The 24,948-nt window shown below is 39.5% G+C and overlaps 1 protein-coding gene across 11 annotated transcripts in view; it reads right to left on the bottom strand.

Annotated features, from left to right (window-relative positions):
- PLCB4 (phospholipase C beta 4) overlaps positions 1-24,948 on the bottom strand; it is a 473,260-nt gene that overhangs the window by 36,372 nt on the left and 411,940 nt on the right. For all 11 annotated transcript variants that reach the window (XM_055543369.1, XM_055543377.1, XM_055543373.1 and 8 more), the window contains 5 exons: positions 22,841-22,943; positions 19,974-20,138; positions 17,103-17,307; positions 3,656-3,744; positions 2,762-2,912 (listed from right to left, as the gene is read on the bottom strand). In XM_055543369.1, coding sequence (XP_055399344.1) covers positions 2,762-2,912; positions 3,656-3,744; positions 17,103-17,307; positions 19,974-20,138; positions 22,841-22,943 — 713 coding nt within the window. The remainder of the gene's footprint in view (positions 1-2,761; positions 2,913-3,655; positions 3,745-17,102; positions 17,308-19,973; positions 20,139-22,840; positions 22,944-24,948) is intronic.

Raw genomic sequence — 24,948 nt, 5'->3', positions numbered from 1 at the left:
GATGCACCCCCAACAGCTTGAATGTGATGATGTACAGGACAAGACTCATCTTACCCAAAACTGTTCATCCTCTTGAGTTCTCTGCTTCACCCAATGGTACCATCTCTTTCTGTGACCTGTGCTTGAAGTCCCTGAGTTACCTTCTTCCCGCTAAAACTGACACCCAAGTCACTGGCTGATTTCCATGCTTCCTCTCCCTCTGAGTACATCTAGCCTCATCCAGGCTCTCCTTGCTTGTTCATTCACCAGCCATTTACTTCCTAAGAGAAGAGACTCTAGATCTTCACTAGGCATGGTTCCAGGGACATACTGGATGACAGAGGTATGGTCTTGCTGCAATAACTCCTTTCTCTGGTTATTATCATGTTATATAAATATCATGTGAGTAAATATATAATATAAATACAATGTGCTAAGTGTTAAATTAGAGGCATAAATACCCTAATTCTTCAGTGGCCCTTATCACTTATTCCCTCTTTAAAGACTATTCCCACCAAGACTGTACTAACCATCTTACAGACCCTCAGGGGTCATTCTCCATTCCTGGGTGGTCCTAGGCCATCTCCAAATCAGACTCGCTCTGCCCCCTTTCCTGCCCCGGCTGCTTCCTGTGTGGCCTTGGTCTCTGCCTGGGCTCTTCCACCTTCTCTCCCTGCTCATGTCAGACCTGCGTTTCAAGGCCCAGCTCAGTTAGGATCCTATCGTTGAGTCTCCTCTGACCCCCTTCCTCCCATTTCTGAGCAGTCAGCCCTCATAAGCACCACCTGGCCACAGTGTGGAAGCCTGTCTCATTGTGAGGTTCCTGAAGGTGTGAAGGCATTTCTCGTAGAACCGACCACTGTGCCTTAGAGGAGGCTCCCAAGTCTCCTGAACAAAAGGCCAAAATGAATCAGTGTGTAGACCCTCTTACTCAGGGCACTGGTCAAGGGGAGGAGGGAAAATAAGAGCTTCTTCCAGTGGCTCCTTCCTGTGTAATCTTATTTGGACCAGAAGTGAAACAGTTCTGAACACAATCATGGTCCCTTCTAGAACTAGGATCACTTCTGTGTTTTGCATTAAAAAAATCTGCACAACGTGTTGAGTTGCGAGTTAGGCTTTATTTGGGGACAAAATGAGGACTGCAGCGCGGGAGACAGCATTTCAGAGAGCTCTGAAAAACTGCTCCGAGTAGGCAAAGGGAGGAGCTAGGCGGTTTTGCAACAAAGGGCAGGTAGTCTGAATGACAAAAGATGACTGCTATTTAAAGAAACCAGGTATGTCAAGTTAACAAATTCAGCACTTCTCTATGTATGGGAAGATGCAAGAGTCTGGGCTCACTGAAATCATTCCCTTGATCTGCACCTCTGCTATCTGGGGCCAGTGTCCTGTGTTTCCACATCCTGAGTTTCCTCAGGGCTGCAGTCTGATGGCTGCTGGATGGCAGGTATTCTTTCCTTCCTGAGTTCCCTCAGGGCTCACCAGCTCCCAATCAGTGGAGGCTACAACTGCTGATGGCTGTGGCATCCTTTGTTCACTGATATGGCAGGGAATATTCCATTTCTCATCTGTAAGCTGGTCACACTGCTTTTTCAGGCCACTAATGTCTTTCTGTGTCGGTGAGCATGACACAAGAACTTTAACTAAACAAAAACTCTCCCATTTTCCACTGCCTGTCTCTGTCTGAGAGGCTGATGTTAAGAAAGATAGTGCTGGATGGAAAGCCCATATCCTGCATCATTACCTTGTTCCATGTTCTTTCCAGGGAGGAACAGACATACAGCTGCAGAGTACAATTTGAGCTGCTTTTGTGCCATCTCATTTCCAAATTTGTTTCACAAAGCTCAACGCACATTGAGTTTCCTGCTAAATTACCATGCTGCTTCGGTTAAGGAAAGCCTGTCATTTCTTACCTTAAACTGCAGCACTGTGTGTACTTAAGTACACAGACAACTTGACTTTCTTACACCAAAGATGCTGAATTCACATATAAATGGGAGATATTTATATTGAGTAGAAAACCATTAGGAAAAAGAGAAATTCTTAAAGTAACAAAACTGAGTTTAGTAAATGATTCATGGTCAAGGAGGATATTTAAAATATTTAATTATCATATGGAATGGGAACCATCCAATCAGAATGGATGCCTGAACAATAAGGATGGAAATCAACTTTAAATAATCAATACAGTTATTCCCCTACAGTATAGTTCCATATTAGCACATGGAACATGTAATTCTTTGTAACGCCACCTCTTATGCTCTTCCATTACATCTACAGGTATCCACAGAGAATTGGCCTTCAGATGCCCATTTGATAATTTTACAAATAAATAATCATGGATGCTGAATATCTACCCATGGGGCAAAATTAGCAAAAAGGGGATCTAGGAATGTCAGGAACAATTGTTATTCTGCTGGTTCATGAACTTACTGCCCACGCTTCTGGCGGTACCTGCAGGACAGAGGGAATGCCTTTGCTAAGCTCACTCTGTAAATGCCTTTTTTTTTCTCACAAAAAGAGTACCAAATTTCAACATTTCTAGGTCTACTGGTGAAGGGGACCACCAGTCCCCTTCAACTATGGTGAAGGGGATCTAGCAGATGAAACACTGCTTTTCTGTTAACCACTCAGAGAAACAGAAATTTGTTCAACCCACAGAAAATCTGCTGCTCTTGAGTTTTATGGAGCCATGAAAACTGGCTAAAGTAACAGTTCTAAATATCTGCATCAAAGTTTCGAAAACTGCTGGAACAGATAAGCAGGCCAGACAACTCTCCCTTACCTTTCTTGGCCTCCAGGCCAGCCCCCAGGGCAGCTGTGGTGGTTGGCCTGAGCTCCGAGCTGCTTTGAGGGGTCACATTCGCTTTGGCTGTGTTGGCTTTCCCTTTCTTGTCATTCTTCGAAGTGTCACTGGGCACATCAGCGATGTCACTCTGGAACAGAAATGCTTATACTGACCCAAATGAATGCCACCTAGAAGTCAGATGTCTTGTACATTCTCCTTTCTACTGAACCCAGTCTGTACCATCAACTGCTCCTCTGTATTCTAGCCTTTACTCCCTAAATTAGATCTTTGCTTCAGGAGTAAATATATGGTTTCCTCAGATCTGACCCAAAAGAGGAAGCCAAGGAAAGCAGTTGCAGCTCCTTTGTAATAAGCAGGCTATACCTTCTTTTTTTTCAAGCTGCTGCAGAGATTTCTGTTTCCATTCTAAACTGAGGAGTAAGGGGAACTTTAAAAACAAGGAGTGAAACACTGCAATGGTACAGTGGCATTGAAGGCTGGATATAAGACTAGTAAAAAGTAAACAATAGTAAATGCCAATTTTATTTCCGCACTGATTAAGGTGAACTGGTATTTCAGTGTCTCACAAAAGCATCCTATATTTAAATGTTCCTAAAAGCATTATGGGTGTTTCCATTTCATTTCTAATGGGGCCAGGGTCCCCAGATGTGAGTGAAGCCATAGTAATGAAGTGGGTCACATTTTATTAAATATGCTACATCCTCATAGACTTTTGAAACGGTTTTGTTGAGATGAAAGTTCAGTTTCAAAAACCACTTTTGAACTTGTTCTATTAATTTGTGACTTTTGTAATCAGTCAGACAACTTCCCCCCACTCAGCTGTCTTTCCTTGGCCATTGCTACCTGTCTTAACTCACTGTTGCTACTTACAGTTTCAATGCCCATAGCTCTCATTTGATCCGCTCTCTTTTCCGTAATGGAAAGAAATTTCTTTGGATCTGATAAAGCATCCACAATATCTGCAGGGAAAAAAGTCACCGAGCTGTGAATTCTCTGTTTTACTGAAAACACCTAAGAAAATTCAGCTAATAAACCACTCATCACCTCCAACTCCCATGATGCCTTCCATTATGTACCTCTTCCTAGGACGTAAAACAAGGCTAGAAAAACACAGTCAGTTGCTGAAAGCAAAAATAAAATAAGGAAGGGCAAGAATAAAAGGCCAGATGAGTTTCTTAATTTCCCTCTAATTTTCTCCCAAATAAAGCAGACAGGGAGACAGGCAAGCTAAGTGAATGGCTTTGGGGTCTGATGCTGACCTTGTGGACTTTGAATAAGCTGACTAATGCTCCCAGACTCAGTTTCTTTGTATGCAAATTAGGACTGAGAGCACTCACCCTGCTCAGAGTGCAGGAGCGGCACTGTGAATGTTCAGGGAATAAGTACCTGGAGCACAGGAGAGGCCACCAGCAGAGTCTTATAAGACACAGAAGCTAATGCATCTTTAAAGCCCATTTTAATTCCATGTAGATAAAAAGAAATATCTCTCCAGTGTTTTTTCTGCTATAACTTGCACTCAAAGTTTCATCTTTTATGTAACTTCAACTTCATTGGAAGAGTTCCAAGTGTTTTCAAACAGACTCTCATATAATTTTGCATAATTTGTCAGTACTATAGGAGGAATCATTATTTTTATAACCTTAAAACAGTACAACACCCACAACTTTTAAAAGTTTTACATTAAAAAATTTTCCCCTAGCAGAATCACCTTCCTAATTACATTCATATGATTTAAAATCTTTTTCTTACATTTTTTTTCTCTTTTAAAATGGAAAATAGTATACACACAGGTTAAACATTCAAATGTATAAAACAAAAAGTAAACATCTTTTCTCCCACCCATTCCACATCCAGCAGGTAACTAACTGCTATCCATCTCTTACATCTTTCTATCTTTTAAAAGACCTCAAATGGGTTCATAGTATTTTTTTTTTTCCCTAGAAATGCTATTTTTAAAATTTTAAAGTGTTAATGCAGTTCACATCAACATTTCTGCTTCATTTCAGCTCCTTCACTGCCTGACGTGGGGGCAGGGGCTGCTTCAGCTGCTCTGCCCTCATTTTGTCTGTGTTGTATGTTTTGTGTTCTGCACAAAAGTATGTGCTGAATCAAACTTGAAACTTACGTTATCCTTATTTTTCTTCATTTTTCTTTAAAGAACTTTTTACTCTTTAAAAATTTTTATTTATTTTTAATTGAAGGGTAATTGCTTTTACGGGTTCATAGTTTTTTATACCTGTTTTTTTGCTTAATTTCACGTATCTTAAAAACACTTCCATATCAGCAATACAGGTCTCCTACATTATTTTTAAGGGCTACCTAAATATTCCATATGTTGATTGGCCATAACTTGCCTAACTAGCTTCTTCTTGATGGACCACTCCATTACTTCCAGTTCATTGACGTTATAAACAGTACTCCAGGGAATGTCTGTGAACATGTCATAGTATATTTTTGCCTATGCTCATAGGATAAGTTTCTGGAAGTCAGAATGATACATAAAGGTATTTGTGTTTTTGGGAGTCCTTGCCAAATTGCTCTTCATGGAATTTTTTTCTCCTGTCAGGGGTGGATAAGAAGGTTTGATTCTAGTTATTACTCATAGTCCCTGAGAAATCTTTGACTTATAATGGGGAATATCAACAAATTAGCCCTTAAAGCTTGCTCAGGAAAAATCACAGAAGTTTTTGGAAGTTAATGTTCTAGGAATGTATTTATCTATGTTGGTGGTACTAGTGGTAAAGAATTTGCCTGCCAATGTAGGAGACACTAGAGATGTGGGTTCAATCCCTGGGTTGGGAAGATACCCTGAAGAAGGAAATGGCAATCCAATTCAATATTCTTGCCTGGAAAATTCCAAGGACAGAGGAGACTGGCAGGCTACAGTCCAAGGGGTTGCAGAGTCAGACACGACTGAACACAGAGGACAGGAACTCCTTTATTATGGAAATTTTCCAACGTGTGTAAAAATAGAGAGACAAATAAAATAACTCCCCATATATTGATGATGAAGTCCCAACAATTATGAACAGTTTGCCATACTTCCTTAAATTCCCTTTTTTTCTTTCTCTCTTTTTTCTCTGCTGAAGTATTTTAAGGTAAATTCCAGACATCATAATGTTTCACTCCTAATTATTTCTGTATCTCTAAATAAGAAGGGAGATTTTTTCAGGGCCAACCTTACCAGTATGAACAAAATTTGCACTAATTCCTTACTATGATATAATACATGGCCTACCTAACAGGAAAAGACCCCGATACTGGGAAAGATAGAATGCAAAAGGAGAACAGGGCGCAGAGGGTGGGATAGTTAGATAGCATCACTGACTCAATGGACATGAATTTGAGCAAACTCCAGAAGACAGCGAAAGACTGAGAGGGCTGCTGTGCTGCAGTCCATGGGGTCGCAAAGAGTTGGACTTAGTGAATGAACAACAAAAATTCCCCTTATTTACAATTAGTTTGTTTCAATCAAGATACAAAATCTGTACTATGTCTCTGATACCTATGTGTCTTAAATGTTTTTTTAACCTAGAAAAGAGCCTTCTACAATTTATTGTTCTTAATGCATAGACGTGGAGGAGACAGGTCAGGTATCCTATAAAATGTCCCATGTTCCAATACTTTCTTGTGTGTCACTTAGCTCTATGGCATGACTTTTTCTTGACTTTTTCATGACAGTTCAGGAGGTGCTATGACCTCATATAGATTGTTTGGAGGCAGAGACAGCCTGGTTGCTTGTTGTGGTGGTAAACTCACCGAGGACTCATTGTCTGACTCACAGATGCTTCCTCCTTCCACCCATCCACACTCCCAAGGGCAAAGCAAAGCGCAGACAGTCCCCCTGAACTTGCCCACCTTTCCTTTGAGAAGATCTATATGACGTGGTCTCCCCATACACTCCTGTGTTGGATCAACTTTGCCTTGGCTTCCCACCAGCACGTTTTAACGGACGACCCATAGGACTGGCTTATTAGAAAATAAATACTTGCTTATGGTTAATGATATACAATCAATATATCAATATCATTGAAGAAAGCATATGAGATTTTTGAAGGGCAACTCACAGTCCTTCCAGTAGTAATAACAAATAATTCTTTAAACACTTAAAGCTAAATACAAAACTAATAAAACAAATTATTAGAGAATGAAATGATCCATAATTCTTCCATCCTAACCAAGCTTCTTTCCTTTTTGTGAAATTTTTCCATATGAATACATATTTTACATGGTTTGGTTAACATTGTGTAATCTGCTAAGAGTTGGTTCTTTGAAAAGATGAACAAAATAAACTTTAGCCAGACTCACAAGAAAAGAAAGAGTGACAGTTTAAAAAAAAAAAAAAAAAGAGCAATAAAATCAGAAATGAAAGAAGAGAAGTTATAACTGACACCACAGAAATACAAAGGATCATAAGAAATTACTATGGACCAATAAAATGGACAACCTAGAAGAAATGAATAAATCTCCAGAAATGTGCAAACTCAAGACTGAATACAAAAGAAATAAAAAATGTAAACAAACCAATTACTTGCAATGAAATCAGTAACAATAATAATAAAAAGAAACTCCATACAAACTAAAGTCTAGGACCAGAGGGCTTCATGGGTGAATTCTACCAAACATTTAGAGAAGAATCAACACCTGTTTTTCTCAAACTAGCCAAAAAATTTCAGAGGGAAGAACATTTCTGAACTCATTCTACAAGGCCAGCCTCACCCTGATACCAAAACCAGACAGAGAATCACACAAAAAAGGAGATCATAGGCCAATATCACTGATGAACATAGATATAAAAATCTTCAAGAAAATATTAGCAAATCAAATTCAACAATACATTGAAAAGATCATATTCCATGATCATTGGGATTTATGCCAACGATGCAAAGATGGCTCAATATCTGCAAATCAGCATGATGGATTACATTAACAACCTGAAGAATAAAAGTAACACAATCATTTCAATAGATGCAGAATAACTTTTCACAAAATTCAACATCCACTTATGATTCTATTAACTAATAGATTCTTTGCACATGTAATCAGTTAAGGACTGAGATGGGACCGTTCTGGATTAGGGCTGGTCCTAAATCCCATGACTAGTATATTTATAAGAAGAGAACAGGACACACAGATATAAAGAAAGGCCAGGTTTTGGTGGAGGCAGACTGCAGCAATCAGGAGATGCTATGAAGAGAAAAGGAAGGATGTTTTCAAGTCTAGAGGGAGCATGGCCTTGCCAGCTCTTTGGTTTCAAACTTCTAGCTTCCAAAACTGTGAGAGAATTAAGTTTCTATTCTTTCAAGTCTACCAGTTTGTGGTAAATCTGTTTACCAACAGGATTGAGAAATAAAAATTCTGCTACTTAAATTCTTGGGTATCCATCTTTCATGTGTGCTTAAGCTCACAAAGCTTTATCATTGTTAAGGAGGCCCCATCAGCCCCTGGACATTCCCAGGTCAGGCTGTGAGTCCATCCTGGGGAAAGTGAAAAATCCTGTGGTATTCTTCCTGTTTACTGTGGCAATGTCTTGACCTCAGCCTGGAGGACTGATTCTGACCTAGACTTATATAAAATATAGCTACAAAACATTCTGTAAATGAAGTTACATATTGTTTTGTACTAACCGACAAGCTGACTGAGAGGCCCTTGTCCACCATCTGCTGTAGGATTATGTAGAAGTAGCCTCAATTATGCAACAAAATAAAATGCTTCAGATTCATCCATTAGTTGGATGAATATCATTACTTACATCTATCTTCTATTACCAGTATTAACAATTCTAGAAACTGCTGGGAAGTTATGTCTCCAAATCCTGAAACTCTGCTTTATCGTTGGAGTTTTAATGAGATATCTTATTTGCAGTTACACGTTCGTTTAAAAAATTGACAACATGCAATATAATAGAATTCAATAATAAATTCAGCTTAATAGTATTCTTTGGTTTCCCTGGTGGCTCAGACAATAAAGAATCTGTCTACAAAGTGGGAGACCTGGGTCAATTCCTGGGTTGGGAAGACCCCCTGGACGAGGGCATGGCAAGCCACTCCAGAATTCTTGCCTGGAGAATCCCATGGACAAAGGAGCTTGGCAGGCTGTGATCCATGGCATCACAAAGAGTCGGACACCACTGAACATGACTAAGCACAATAGTGTTCGTGGTCAAATGGCAACAAAATTACACAAAGTGTATATAAGGCTTATTCAAATTCAATCACAAGACACAAAAAGGAGATTAAAAAAGGGCTAAATGTTTGAACCAGGCTTAGATTAGCAGGTTATTTGAAACAGGTGATCATTCCTGGCAGTTTTGAATTGTGAATTAGATACTTCTGTAACACTTAACTTTGCCACATGGTAGCAGGTGGCAGAAGCGGCTACTGCATACCTGGAACAGTTCCGCCAAAATTATCCGACCAAGGACAAAAGGGCTCAGGATTAGGGAGCCAGTGCCTGTCCTACCCACTTTTAGATGATTTTTCTATTGTATCTCAGTTTCTCCTATGACTAGAGACATATACATTTGAGTTTTAAATATATAATTTGTATACACACATATGTACAGGCACATAAAATTAGTTTCCATCTTTGAGACACAATATATATGCATATATGTACATTCAAATGTATACTTATTTATACTGCCTATCAAAGAAACTGATTTTAATAATGACATTTAAAATGATGTATAACCAGAAAGTGAGAAGCCATGCCTCAAATATATCATACGTCTATAGCCTTGCATAACTCTGAAAATGTTATTCATTTTTTCTTGCCTCAGCCTGGAAAAAAATTATTTCAGGAAGCAGTTAAACAAATCTGACATATTCTTGGCCAGAGTGCTACATGTTCTTGGTCAAAGTGTTGCATATTCAAGTAAACCTGGAATCTTTCTTCGGTGCCAATCTGACATTTCACGGGGTGTCAGCCCTCACACTGGAGGAACACTGTGCCTGGCTACCCCACTGTGTAGTTCAGTGCTCCACAGGACAAACCAGTGTAGCAAAAATTAATTTTAAATGTGGATTAACAATGATGGAGTGTGAATAGGCTTGTCTAGGGACCAGTCACACTGAACATCTAACAGGGAAGGGAAGTATGCACACAAAGTTATAACTGTATAAACCCACAAGAGCGAGCTAAAATTTCCAAGATACTTAGTTCTGGAACCTTTCTTTTTAAAAATAAATCAATCTGCCTTTTCTCACTTGCTCCTTTCTTCTGGTTTTAGCAGAAGTCTCATTTGTATTTTTAAAAAATACCAGCTATTTTGGGGTTTAGGGCCATTTCCATCCCCTTCATGGGTCACAGCCTGGTGTGGCAAAGGGACTTGCATAGCTCAAGGAAGCTGTGAGCCAAGTCACGCAGGGGCACCCATGCTGGATGGGTCATGGTGAAGAGTTCTGACAAATCGTGGTCCACTGGAGGAGGAAATGGCAAACCACTGTAGACTTTTTGCCCTGAGAACTCCATGAACAGTACAAAACGGCAAAAAGTCATGACACTGGAAGATGAGTTCCTCGGGTCAGAAGGCGCCCAGTGGCTACTGGGGAAGAGCACAGGGCTGCTACTACTATCCAGAAAGCATGAAGTGCCTGGGCCAAGGTGGAAATGATGCTCAGTTGTGGACGTGGCTGGTGGTGGGAGTCAAATCTGAAGCTCTGAAGAACAATATTGCATAGGAACCCGGAATGTTAGTAAATTGCACATGGTCAAGCAGGACATGGCAAGATTGAACATTGATATCTTAAGGACTTGGTGAACTAAAATCAACTGGAATGGGTGAATTTAATTCATGACCATTATATCTACTACTGCTGCTGCTGCTGCTGCTAAGTTGCTTCAGTCGTGTCCGGCTCTGTGCAACCCCATAGATGGCAGCCCACCAGGCTCCCCCATCCCTGGGATTCTCCAGGCAAGAACACTGGAGTGGGTTGCCATTTCCTTCTCCAATGCATGAAAGTGAAAAGTGAAAGTGAAGTCGCTCAGTCATGTCTGACTCTTAGCGACCCCATGGACTGCAGCCTACCAGGCTCCTCCATCCATGGGATTTTCCAGGTAAGAGTACTGGAATGGGGTGCCACTGCCTTCTCTGGCTACTGTGGGCAAGAATCCCTTAGAGGAAATGGAGTAGCCACCATAGTCAACAAAAGAGTCTGAAGTGCAGTACTTGGGGGCAATCTCAAAAACGACAGAATGGTCTCAGTTCCTTTCCAAGGCAAACCATTCAACATCACAGTAATCCAAGTCTGTGCTCCCACCACTGATGCCGAAGAAGCTGAAGTTGACTGGTTCTATAAAGACTTACACACCTTATAGAACTAACACCCCAAAATAGATGTCCTTTTCATCATAGGGGACTGGAATGCAAAAGTATAAAGTCAAGAGATACCCAGAGGAACAGGCAAGTTTGGCATTGGAGTACAAAATGAAGCAGCGCAAAGGCTAACAGAGTTTTGTCAAGAGAACATGCTGGTCATAGCAAACAACCTTTTCCAACAACACAAGAGATGACTCTACACATGGACATCACCAGATGGTCAGTACTAAAATCAGATTGATTATGTTCTTTGCAGCCAAAGATGGAGATGCTCTATACATACAGTAAAAACAAGATCTGGAGCTGATTGTGGCTCAGATCATGTGCACCTTATTGCCAAATTCAAGCTTGATTTGAAGAAAGTAGGGAAAACCACTTGGCCACTCAGGTATGACCTAAATTAAATCCCGTATGATTATACAGTGGAGATAATGAATGGATTCAGGGGATTAGATTTGGTAGACAAAGTGCCTGAAGAACTATGGATCAAGGCTTGTAACATTCTGTGGTGATGTGGTGATGTGGTGATGTGGTGGTGAAAAGTATCCCCAAGAAAAAGAAATGAAAGAAGGCAAAGTGGTTGTCTGAGGAGGCTTTAAAATAGCTGAGGAAAGAAGAGAAGCAAAAGGGAAGGGAGAAAGGGCAGGAAGATATACCCATCTGAATGCAGAGTTTCAGAAAATAGCAAGGTGAGATAAGAAAGTCTTTTAAAGTGAACAATGCAAAGAAATAGAATGGGAAAGACTAGAGATCTCTTCAAGAAAATTGTGGTGTGAAAAGTGGTGATGTGGTGATGAAAAGTATCCCCAAGAAAAAGAAATGAAAGAAGGCAAAGTGGTTGTCTGAGGAGGCTTTAAAATAGCTGAGGAAAGAAGAGAAGCAAAAGGGAAGGGAGAAAGGGCAGGAAGATATACCCATCTGAATGCAGAGTTTCAGAAAATAGCAAGGTGAGATAAGAAAGTCTTTTAAAGTGAACAATGCAAAGAAATAGAATGGGAAAGACTAGAGATCTCTTCAAGAAAATTAGAGATACCAAGGGAATATTTCATGCAAGGATGGGCACGATAAAGGACAGAAATGGTAAGGACCTAACAGAAGCAGAAGAGATTAAGAAGAGGTGGCAAGAATACACCTAGATAACCATGATAGTGTGATCACTCACCTAGAGCCAGACATCCTATAGTGTGAAGTCAAGTGAGTCTTAGGAAGCATTACTATTAATATGAACAAAGCTAGTGAAGGTGATGGAATTCCAGTTGAGCTATTTCAAATCCTAAAAGATGATGCTGTCAAGTAAAGTCCTGTACTCAATATGTCAGGAAATTTAGAAAACTCAGCAGTGGCCAAAGGACTGGAAAAGGTCAGTTTTCATTCCAATCACGAAGAAGGGTAATGCTAAAGAATGCTCAAACTATTGGACAATTGCACTCATTTCACTTGCTAGTAATACTGTGCTCAAAATTCTTCAAGCTAGGCTTCAACAGTACGTTAACCGAGAACTTCTAGATGTACAGTTTCAAAGAGGAAGAAGAACCAGAGATACAAATTGCCAACATTCATTGAATCATAGAGAAAGCAAAGGAATTCCAGAAAAATGTCTACTTCTGCTTCATTGACTACACTAAAATATTTGACTGTGTGGATTACAACAAACTGTGGAAAATGTATAAAGACATGGGAATACCAGACCACATTACTTGTCTTCGGAGAAACCTGTATGCAGGTAAATACACAACAGTTAGAACCAGACATGGAATAATGGCCTGGTTCAAAACTGGGAAAGGAGTATGACAAGGCTATATATTGTTACCCTGCTTAACTTCTATGCAAAGTATATCATGCAAAATGCCAGGCTGGATGAATCACAAACTGGAATCAAGATTGCCAAGAGCCATATCAACAACCTCAGATATGAAGATGATACCATTCTAATGGCAGAAAGTAAAGAGGAACTAAAGAGCCTCTTGATGAGGGGGAAAGAAGTGGGGAATAAAGCTGGCCTAAAACTCAACATTCAAAAAACTAAGATCATGGTATCCAGTCCCATCACTTCATGGCAAATAGATGGGGAAAAAGTGGAAACAGTGACAGATTTTATTTTCTTGAGCTCCAAAATCACTGTAGACAGTGACTGTAGCCATGAAATTAAAAGATGCTTGGTTGCTCCTTGGAAGGAAAGCTATGACAAACCTGGACAGAGTATTAAAACGCAGACATCACTTTTCCGACAAATGTCCATATAATCAAAGTATTGTTTTACCAGCAGACATGTATGGATATGAGTCAGACTATAAAGAAGGCTGAGTGCTGAAGAACTGATGGTTTTGAATTGTGGTACTGGAAATGACTTTTGAGAGCCCCTTGGACTGCAAGGAGATCAAACCAGTCAATCCTAAACGAAATCAACCCTGAATATTCATTGGAAGGACAGATGCTAAAGGTGATGCTCCAATTCTCTGGCCACCTGATGCATAGAGTTGACTCATTGGAAAAGTCCCTGACGCTGGGAAAGATTGAAGGCAACAGGAGAAGCAGGTGGCAGAGGATGAGATGGTAGATAACATCACTGACATGCATTTAAACAAACTCTGGGAGATGGCGGAGGACAGAGGAGCCTGGCATGCTACAACCCAGAGGGTCACAGAGTTGTCACAATTTAGTGCCTGAAAAACAACAACAATCTAGACCTTTAAATACATATACACTTCTTGATGCAACAAATGCACTTGAAAGAATTCATCTGTAAGAAATAATCACTAATATTCCCATTTAGGGTTCTTAGATGCAATATTGTTCATAAGAAAGAAAAGTAGAATTGACTTCAGTACATCGATAACATGATAAATTACAGCATACATAAAATTGAATCTCAAGCAGATAATAAAAATATGTCAAGAAATGGGGAAAATACTCTAAAAATTATGAAAAAAAAACTGCCTCTGAAATATGAATGTAAATGAGACACCACAGTAAGATCCAATTTTACTGAGAAGTAAAGAGAATAATGAGATAGGAAGTAGAGACCCATATGGTAACAGAGTTCATTCTGGGCATTGGATGAATGACCCTTTTAAAATTTTTTATGTAGTCAGAATTTTTTTCTGATATGTAGCTACTTTGCTTTTTACAGAGTACAACCTGCTAAACACCTTAGTAGAATGAAGGAAGGCATCCATATTTTCTTTCTTTAGCTACATAAAAATCTGGAGATGTTTATTGACCACTTTCTTTTTTTTCCCCCAGAAACTGCTGAAGTGCAATGGTGCAGAATTTCATTTTGAACTTTTTCCTATAGAATCAATAAAGACTGTAAATGTTCTAGGGAACAGGGGGTCTATTGATCACCTGGTGTGCTGGTTCAGCACGTTAATGTTCAGACACGAATGTGGGAGGTTAGGTAAGCCCATGAAATATAGACACATTGTGGGAATCAAGAGACTGTCAAGAAGACTGGAAATCTGGAAAAAGTTCTCATATTCTTATTTTGTTATTTTCAGATAAGTTCCTTAAATAAACCCTCAGAATGTCTGCCCTTGGTTCCTTCACGTATGTAGAAATGGCTAGAGAATTCTGAATAAACAGTCTTTGAACATCAAATCTGAGGCTAAGACATCAACTGCAGAATCCCATCAAAGATAATGTCGTACAGAAATTTCAATTGCTTTTGAGAGAAATACTACAATGATACCTTAGGAAAGAATAGTTACAAGACTATTTTTAAAGATGTGAATCAATACTTATAAATATTGACACTAGCCATAAACTGCATGATAAACACAGATATTCCTTCAGCATACACCTGCATATGCTCACATCCACTCTAAACAATTTCACATTTCTGGACTCCATTTTTGTAAAGCACTTGGCACCAAGCAGGAGCTCAAAAAACTGTATCTTTCCCTTTTCCATTGGAATAGCCCATTTCCCTAGAATGAATTAGAGTTTCATTTGAAAAGTAATACTTGTAAAGGCAAAACCTTTAAGTCTTCCAATACATGTATTTATATATCTATCTTTAAAATACACTAGGTATTATGCACCACTGCTTGCTAAGTGCAAATATGTGGAACAAGACTGAGTCCATCTGCTGATGCCCTGTGGCCATCACATGCTCCTCAATGCCCACACAGGTCCCATGTCTCTTTTCTGCCCTGCTCACCCGGCCCACAGCACCCCATCCCAGCGTCTGCCACGTGCTCATAACTGCTACTCTGTGTTGTGGCCTGTAACAGGCTTCCTTTTTTAAGAAAAAACAAAGGGAAAGAGGAAGGAATCTTTACTCTCAATTTTGCAATTGAAAAATCCTCATGGCTGACTTTACTTTTGGAACCCACAATTGGGTTGTTAATGCTGAGTATGAATTGCAGAAACTCTGTCCTCCAGAGAAGACTGCATTATTAAAAACACAAAACAAAATCACCCAAAGCTCCTCCAACTAGAATAGCACAGAAACCGAGCTGCATTTGGAGCCACACACTCCTGTGCACACACACGGCAGGCATGCCCTGTTGTGTCATAAACTGTGATGATAAGCACACATCACAGGATGCTGTGAGGGAAACAGTATCAGTACCTTTCCAGGCCAGAAGATGGGGTGGGGGGTGTTGACAGGTGATAACACCTGTCAAGGTCACCTGGCTAGCAGTGGAGGGTCAGAACTTGAACCCTTGTTAATTTGACATACTTTGCTGTACTATTGTTTCCTTATGATTCAATGAACTCTGAGAATATGGAGGATCTTTGTTTTCTTTAATGTTCTTGGCTCGGTTGGGGGTTATAACAAGTTAATATGTGGGTTTACCAGAATCCTATGACTTGGGGCTTCCCTGAGAGCTCGGTTGGTACAGAATCCACTTGCAATGCAGGATACCTGGGTTCAATCCCTGGGTGGGGAAGATCTGCTGGAGAAGGGATCTTAAAGCATTCCAGTATTCTTGGGCTTCCCTGGTGGCTCAGCTGGTAAAGAATCCGCCTGCAATGTGGGAGACCTGAGTTCGATCTCTGGGTTGGGAAGATCTCCTGGAGAAGGGAAAGGCTACCCACTCCAGTATTCTTGCCTAGAGAATTCCATGGACTACCATCCATGGGGTCGCAGAGTCAGACATGATTGAGCGACCTTCACTTTCACTTTAAGACTTTGTCCAACTTTGATTCCTCCCATTGATGACTTTGGGCTTCCCTGATAGCTCAGTTGGTAAAGAATCCACCTGTAGTGCAGGAGACCCCTGTTCAACTCTTGGGTTGGAAAGATCTGCTGGAGAAGGAAAAGGCTACCCAATCCAGTATTCTTAGGCTTCCCTGGTGGCTCAGCTGGTAAAGAATATGCCTGCAATGTGGGAGACCAGGGTTTGATCCCTGGGTTGGGAAGATCCCCTGGAGAAGGGAAAGGCTACTTACTCCAGTATTCTGGCCTGGAGAATTCCATGGGGTCCATGGGGTTACATGGAGAAGTCCATGGGGGTCACAAAGAGTCAGACATTACTGAGTGATTTTCACTTTCACTTTCACTGATATCTTTGGTGTAACCAAAGGTGGTCTTCCATGGACTGATGACTGGGAATTTTTTGTAAAATTGAACTCCCCTGTAGATTTTGGGGGAAAGTCCAGGAATGTTGATAATGGAGTTTAATTTAAACCTTTTAGTGAAACCAACTGATGTCTATGGCTCTACATTATTCACACCTTTCCTCCTTTGAATGATGGTAGAAATGCATTCTTCAAAAACATATATATGAAACTTGAAAAAACATATATGTGAAAATTGAAAAAACATAAAATGACAGCATTTTTAAATAAAGAACTTTAAAGATAATCTAGACTTGCCTTTGCATTTCCTGCTAGGAAACCTGAGGCAACTATTTATGCCTGATTTCTTTAAGCCGACAGGGTTGGCAGAACAGACTTTTTTTTAACCATTGGTGAAATAGCTTATATCTTGAAATTTAGGGGAAAAAAACATATACACAAAAATATTCAATACCTAAAAGTCTGACTTACCTCCGAATCCATCAGGCACATATGTTTTTAGGACAATATTGCAGAAAATGGTTGGCAGCGATAAAGGTTTATTTCCCTCATTCCGGAGGGATATGTGTCGATAGCCTGCTTGGAGGCCGTCCAGGGGCAGAATCCTCTGGCCGATCAGCTTGTTGTTGTCATCATACACGGCGATCCTCAAGACAGCCAGGTCGGGGAGGATCACCTGCAGAGACAAACGGCACTTGTCACTGATTTGCGGGACACAGCTCCCAAGAATCACACCAGGGACCTGGACCATACCCATACTGTTCATAAAGGTTCCTTCCTGGTGCAAACAAGCTGATGGTCAATTTACATTCCTAACGCATACTGTGTAAGTTACAGTGCCCACGGCATTGAGAAAGACAACGGAAAGAGGCTTCCTGGAAATCAGTCCCTGAAAATTGTCAATGGAATGAATGGATATAAAAGATGTCTAATCCAAACCTTGCCATCTTTCCCCATTCCCACCTACGTAATGGGTGAACAACAAGAGACCTGGAGAGGAAAAGTGACTTCCCCTTATGTCAAAGATGGTTAGTGACAGCTGGGTCTGGATCCTGGGCCACCTGATTTCAAATCCTTTGATCTGTCTACTACTGGGCTGCTTCTGACACTGAGCTCTGATTTTGAGAATATGGAAAGTATCTTTGAAGAAATGCCTCATGTATAAAAGACAATTTATATATAAATTTGGATTATTTTTCTTTGCACTCCTCAGTTTTTAACACATTTTGGGATATTAAATAAAGATGAGACAGCTAGAAACATTAACATATACCCAAGACTTCGAGTCTTCCCAAGTGGCATAGTGGTAAAGAATCTGCCTGTCAATACAGGAGACTCAAGAGATGTAGGTTTGATCCTTGGGTCAGAAAGATCCCCTGGAGAAGGAAATGGCAACCTGCTCCAGTATTCTTGCCTGGAAAATTCCATGGACAGAGGAGCCCAGCAGGCTACAGACTGTGGGGTCACAAAGAGTCAGCCACGACTCAGTGGCTGAGCACACACAGCATAAGACATCTACTCTTGCCATCCCCAAACCGAATACATGGACACAACATTTGAGCTCAGGCAGCAGAGACCCGAAATCCATGGATGCAGCATCTGAGCTCAGACGGCAGAGACCCTGCTTAGATATAAAAGAGCAACATGACAAGAAAATCTGATGTTTTTAATCAAGAATTTCTATTTCTTGGCTATGAGCAGCTAAGACACCTTAGTTGATTTGAGCACTATGTCAAAGCTAGGCAATGAATTGGCTGCTTATTTATGCCTACAGGTTATAATTCAGTTCCAGTTCATGAAGATGAAAAGGTGAAACCAACTTTAGTCACCATGTTGTTCCTCATTTGGTGAAAGGGGCTTATGCTGTGAAATTCATGCAAAGAAGAAAAACAGTAACAGCAAGAAAGAAAATAAAGTTAAAGCAATTAGTATCAATGAAAGGCAATGTCACTTCAGAAGAGCAGGGAAGGATCCAAAATTGGCATCTTGTTTCCGGGGCCAGTAATATTGCGTGTAAAAAGCAAGTTTATTTCCCTATGTATCAAAAACAGAGCCTGAAATCAACTTTCTGAATTTCCAGAAATGTATGTAGGGATTATTTTTTTTTTTTTGGCACGAAACACTGGCCGTAGTGACAACAGATCCAGCTGTAACAAACTGAAAAACCCGGGAAGAAAAAAACACACATTACAGCTGTATGCAACTCACGCTACATTCTGATTGTAGAAGAGAAGGTGAAAAGGTAGGGGGAGGCTGTTGCATGGATAATGGGATTTACATAATCGGAAAAGCCTACATCTCAAAATGGCTTGATTCATTGAACTATACTTATCTTCTGTAATATGCTTTCTGCAAACTGGTCAGCCAGTTCTGAGGCTGATAATTCATATTTTTGTTAAGATAAAAAGGTGATTATCTGTGTTGTAAGACACAAATGGAATAGAGACACTTGGAAAACCTGTGCCAAAGAAGAAGCCAGAAAGCACTCTGGTCATGATAACAGAACAAGTGAGAGAGAAATAGGCATTTTTGAGATAGTACTGCCAGGGCATGGATTTTTCAATACATCTTCTGCTGATGAAAGAGAAACAAATGGCAGAAAATGGTTACAAGATTAAAATTTGAATCATTATAGAGAATGACTGATTTGTCTGTGTGCTCAGACACTTCAAGTCGTGGTTGCCTCTTTGTGACCCTATGGACTATAGGCCGGCAGGCTCCTCTGTCCATGGCATTTTCCTGGCAAGAATATTGGAGTGGGTCGCCATACCCTCCTCCAGGGGATCTTCCTGACCCAGGGATTGAACCTGTGTCTCTTGCATTGCAGGCAGATTCTTAACATTGAGTCACTGAGGAAGCCCATAGGATCAAAGTATAATATGAAGATAAAAACCAAAAAACAAAAATAACCTATTATACACAGAACCTATACATATTATACACAGGACCACACTTTCTGGAGGCACAGGACAATAACCAACTGACCCACTGAAGGACATACACCCTACCCACCCTCTTGGCCAAGGAATATTGTGAGGCACTAGCTGCCGGGGCAGGGAGGAGCTCTCCCACATGTGACGGTGTCTGCCTGCAGGGCTCCCTCTGAGAACACTGAACCCAGAGCTTGGGCACTGCATGGGGAAGGTGGGCTCCTCCTGGGGGGAAGGAGAGCCAAGAGGACAGGGCCACACAGAAACAGTCATCGCGTGGCAGCTGCGGAACATCTGCCCTGGAAGAAGACATCTGGGGTTAAGAGACTGTCTGCAGATAATGTACTATCTCTCCACTAACATGTGGCTCCTAACTTAGCAGAGCACGTCTGACACATTGAGAACACTCTACCTTCCGAAACACAAATGATTCTTCATTGTAAACTGGATTGAGTCCATTGTTCATCACCATGCGAGTGCGGAACTCCTTCCGGATAGTGTCCGTGGGCAGCCCATACATATCCACTTCTACATATGTGCCGATTTTCTTATCTGATAAGAACTGACCTGATATGACCTGGAGCAGAAGAGAAATGGGAGGAAAGAGAAGTTAAGCTGGTGTAATCGTCAGTAACAGAATAATCTGGCAGGGAGAGAGTCTCTGTTCATCTTTAGAAATTTGATTATTTCTGGAAATAATGTATTCATTCCTTACTAAACTGAAGTGGTCAATTCAAATATGCCTTAAGATGCTTTCACAGTTCCCAGATTCACTTTTATTGAATTCTTTCAGAAGTCTTACAAAGAGACACACAGAAAGAAAAGTAACGTTAAAATGTTAAACTGATATTGACAATTGACAGAGAGGACAGTGTTATTTTTATTTTTTAAGCCAGTATTACAAAAGCAGTATTAACTGCTTCATTTCACAGGTGTGGGCACTTAGGTTAAGATACTGCAGACAACTATTTTTTTGTATTATATGAGTCATGCATATTACCCTCTTCTATCTATTATAAAGCTATGGAAAGACTTTTTTCACCTATTTCCAAATAATTATAGCTAGTAATTATTTTTTTTACATTATCTAATAGCTAATCATTATGATACAGTTTTTTCAGGTATAACTGACATTAAATAAATTGTATATGTTTAGAGTGTACAACGAAATCACTTCTGACATATGAGCACATCTATAAAACTGTCACCAATATTAAGGCAACAAAATTTTCCATCAATTCCCAAAGTTCCTTTGTACCCTTTTGTAATCCATCCCTTCTTCTGTGTGTCTAGAGGAAACTACTGATCTATTTTCTGTTACTTTACATTAGTCTGCATTTTCTAGAATTCTGTATTGATGTAATCATATAGCAGGTATTTTTTCATTAATATGCTTTATTTTTTATAGCAGTTTCTGTTTATAGCAAAATTGATAAGAAAATATAGTGCTTCTGTCCTCTCATCCACAATATCCTCACTATGGATACCTCACATCTCAGTAGCATATTTGTTATAATTGGTGAACCTATATTGATACTTCATTATCACCCAAAGCCATAGCTTACATTCAGAGTTTACTCTGGTGTACATTTAATGGATTTGGAAAAAACTGTAAATATAATGACATGTACCTATTATCATAGAATCATTATCATAGAATCATACAGAATGGTTTCACTGCCCTAAAATCCTTTGTACTCTGCCTGTTAATCCCTCCCTACAATTCTTGGTCTTTTCTTTTTTTTTTTTAACTATCTTTTTAGTTTTGCCTTTTTCCAGAATGTCATTTAGTTGGAATCAAACAGTATGTCACTTTTTCAGACTAGTTTTTTTCACTTAGTAATGTTCATTAACTGGATGGATGAAGCATAAGCGGGAATCAAGATTTCCAGAAGAAATATCAATAACCTCAGATATGCAGATGACACCACCCTTATGGAAGAAAGTGAAGAAGAACTAGAGAGCCTCTTGATGAAAGTGAAAGAGAAGAGTGAAAAGTTGGCTTAAAACTAAATTTTCAGAAAACTAAGACCATGGCATCAGTCCCATCACTTCATGGCAAATAGATGGGGAAACAGTGGAAACAGTGGCAGACTTTACTTTTGGGGGCTCCCAAATCACTGCAGATGGTGACTGCAGCCATGAAATTAAAAGACGGTTACTCCTTGGAAGAAAAGTTATAACCAACTTAGACAGCATATTCAAAAGCAGAGACATTACTTTGCCAACAAAGGTCCATCTAGTCAAGGCTATGGTTTTTCCAGCAGTCATGTATGGATGTGAGAGTTGGACTATAAAGAAAGCTGAGCGCAGAAGAATTGATGCTTTTGAACTGTGGTGTTGGAGAAGACTCTTGTGAGTCCCTTAGACTGCAAGGAGATCCAACAAGTCCATCCTAAAGAAAATCAGTCCTGAGTGTTCATTGGAAGGACTGATGTTGAAGCTGAAACTCCAATACTTTGGCCACCTGATGTGAACAACTGACTCATTGGAAAAGACTCTGATGCTGGGAAAGATTGAAGGCGGGAGGAGAAGGGGATGATAGAGGATGAGATGGCTGGATGGCATCACCGACTCAATGGACATGAGTTTGGGTAAGCTCTGGGAGTTGGTGATGGACAGGGAGGCCTGGCGTGCTGCGGTTTATGGGGTTGCAAAGAGCCGGACACGACTGAGCGACTGAACTGAACTGAATGTTCATTTGTTTCATCCATGTCTTTTCATGACTTGATAGCTCATTTCTTTTTAGAATTAAGTAATATTCCACTGTCTGGACATACCATTCATTGTTTCTTTATCCATTCACCCACTAAGTGGCACCTTGGTTACTTTCAAAATTTTATCAAGTATGAATAAAGCTGCTGCAAACATCCCTGTGTAAGTTTTCACATGGATGTGAACTTTTAATTTGTTTGGATAAATACCAAGGTGTATAAGTGCTGGATCATGTTTAAAGAAAGTGTTGAGTTTTGGGAGAAACCACCCAACTGTTTTCCAAAAGGGTCGTACGATTTTGCATTCCCAGCATCAATGGCCAAGAATTTCCATTGCTCCACATTCTCCACTGGGTACTTTTTGATCTGGTATCTTTGATGAAAAGTAGCTAATAATTTCACTAGTATAAAAAAATGTATCTCAAGAAAAAAATGTTAAAGTTGAGAGCAACGCGTGCATCTTGCGACTTGACATTAAATATTTTAATTGCAATTTTTTAAGGCTTTTCTAAGACCACCTGGATCCACTCTTTTTACACTATTCTGTGGAGAGCATGAGACTTACCTGCACGGAGCAAGTGGCTGCAATAACCCCATCAACAGGCGTTTCAGAGAAAGGATCAAATGTTCGATCAGGCCGTCTCATGAAATCTGGTTTGAGAAGGTACCTGGTGGAACAAAAGCATAGAAGGAGTTTACTAGTTTCTTTATAAAGACTCAGAAAATCACTATCAAGACACTGAATACATCTTTATCTCCATTTCTAACTTAGGAAATAGGCTTTTAGGTGGAGGATCCCAAGAATTGAAGAGAATAACCCTGTCCTATGGATGACCCCAACAAGGAACACGGAAGAGGAAATGTTCTTTAGATCCAGGCTCTGGGACATCTATGATTTCCTGACGCTATCATCTTCTCTGGAACTTGATGCTCTTACATGCATAAAATGCAAAGAATAACAATGAAAAACCAATTATATGAGCTATAGTTATCAAAATATGGAAAATGTCTTTATTGTTTTAATTAATATATTAAATTATGGGATCTAATGGCAAGTATGATAATTAGCAGAGTTTCAAAGTACTGATAATCATAAAACTATATTGAGAGATCTCTAACAATTATAATGAGATATAAAAATATCTGTGATTTATATTGGTGTCAGAATCAGATGTACTGCTAACGTTACTATGGATTGCTATGTATTTTCATAATCAAATGAAATGTGGTTTCAGTTGGAGGTCTCTAATTCTAGTGAGGATAATTAGGCAAGAAGATGAAATAAAAGGTATCTAGATTGGAAGAAGTAAAACTATTTCTATTTGCAGACAACATGATCTTGTTTACAGAAAATCCTACAGAAAATACTAAAAAGCTATTAGAATTAATAAATGAGTTCTAGGATACAAAATCAACATATAAAAACCTATTTTATTTCTATGCACCAAGCAATGAACAATCTAAAAACAAAATTAAGTAAATAATTGCATTTATAATGGCACCTAAGAGAATAAGATACTTAGGAATACATTTAACAAAATAAGTACATGTACTTTGAAAATCACAAAACATTGCTGAGGAAAATTTTAAAAGAACTAAATGAATGGAAAGATATCCTGTGTTTACGGATCAGAAGACTTAATATTGTTAAGATGGCACTACTCTCAAATTGCTATACAGATCCAATACAATCTCTATCAAAATCCCATCTGGTTTCTTTACAGAAATTGACAAGCTGATCCTCAAATTCACATGGAAACTCAAAGACCAAGAATTCTCAATACAATCTTAATAAAGAACTAAGTTGCAGGTCTCATACGTCTTAATTTCAAAACTTTCTACAAAGCAACAGTAGCCAAAGCAGCTTGATATTGGGAAAAAAAAAGATTAACATATAAATTAATGAGACAGAATTGGGAGTTCAGAAATAATTTCATATTTATGCAAATGATTTTTGACAAGGATGCCAAGACTACTCGGCAGGGGAAAGAAAAGTCTTTAAACAAATGATGGTAGGTCAGCTGAATAGCCGCATGCAAAAGAGTAAAATTACTTCCTTCTTTCACATCATAAAGAAAAATTAACTCAAAATGGATCAAAGGCCTAATTGTAAAAAGCTATAACTATAAAACTCTTAGAAGAAAATATATGGGTAAACCTTTGTGAGTCAGAATTTGACATGCATTCTTAGATATAACTCCAAAAGTACAAGCAGTGAAGGAAAAAAGTACATAAACTTGACTTCATCATATTTTTGCACTCAAAGAACATTATCAAGGAAGTGAAAAGACAAATCATAGAATGGGAGAAAATATTTACAAATCATTTATCTGATAAGCAACTTGTATCTAAAATACATGAAGAACAAATAACTCAGTTAAAAAATGGGTAAAGGATCTGAATAGACAGTTCTCTGAATAAGATAAACAAATGGCCCACAAGCACTTGAAAAGATGCTTAATATCATTTGTCATGAGAGAAATTCAAGCCAGCATCACAATAAGACACCATTACACAGAGTAGGTGGGAGGAGAAGAGGATGACAGAGGATGAGATGGTTGGATGGCATCACCAACTCAATGGACATGAGTTTAAGTAAACTCTGGGAGTTGGTGATGGACATGGAGGCCTGGTGTGCTGCGGTCTATGGGGTCGCAAGAGTTGGACACTACT

The sequence above is a fragment of the Bubalus kerabau genome, chromosome 13, assembly GCF_029407905.1.
Source record: "Bubalus kerabau isolate K-KA32 ecotype Philippines breed swamp buffalo chromosome 13, PCC_UOA_SB_1v2, whole genome shotgun sequence".
NCBI lineage: Eukaryota > Metazoa > Chordata > Mammalia > Artiodactyla > Bovidae > Bubalus > Bubalus kerabau.
Note: the sequence above shows the minus strand (reverse complement) of the source record. Positions and strands in the feature narration are given on the sequence as shown.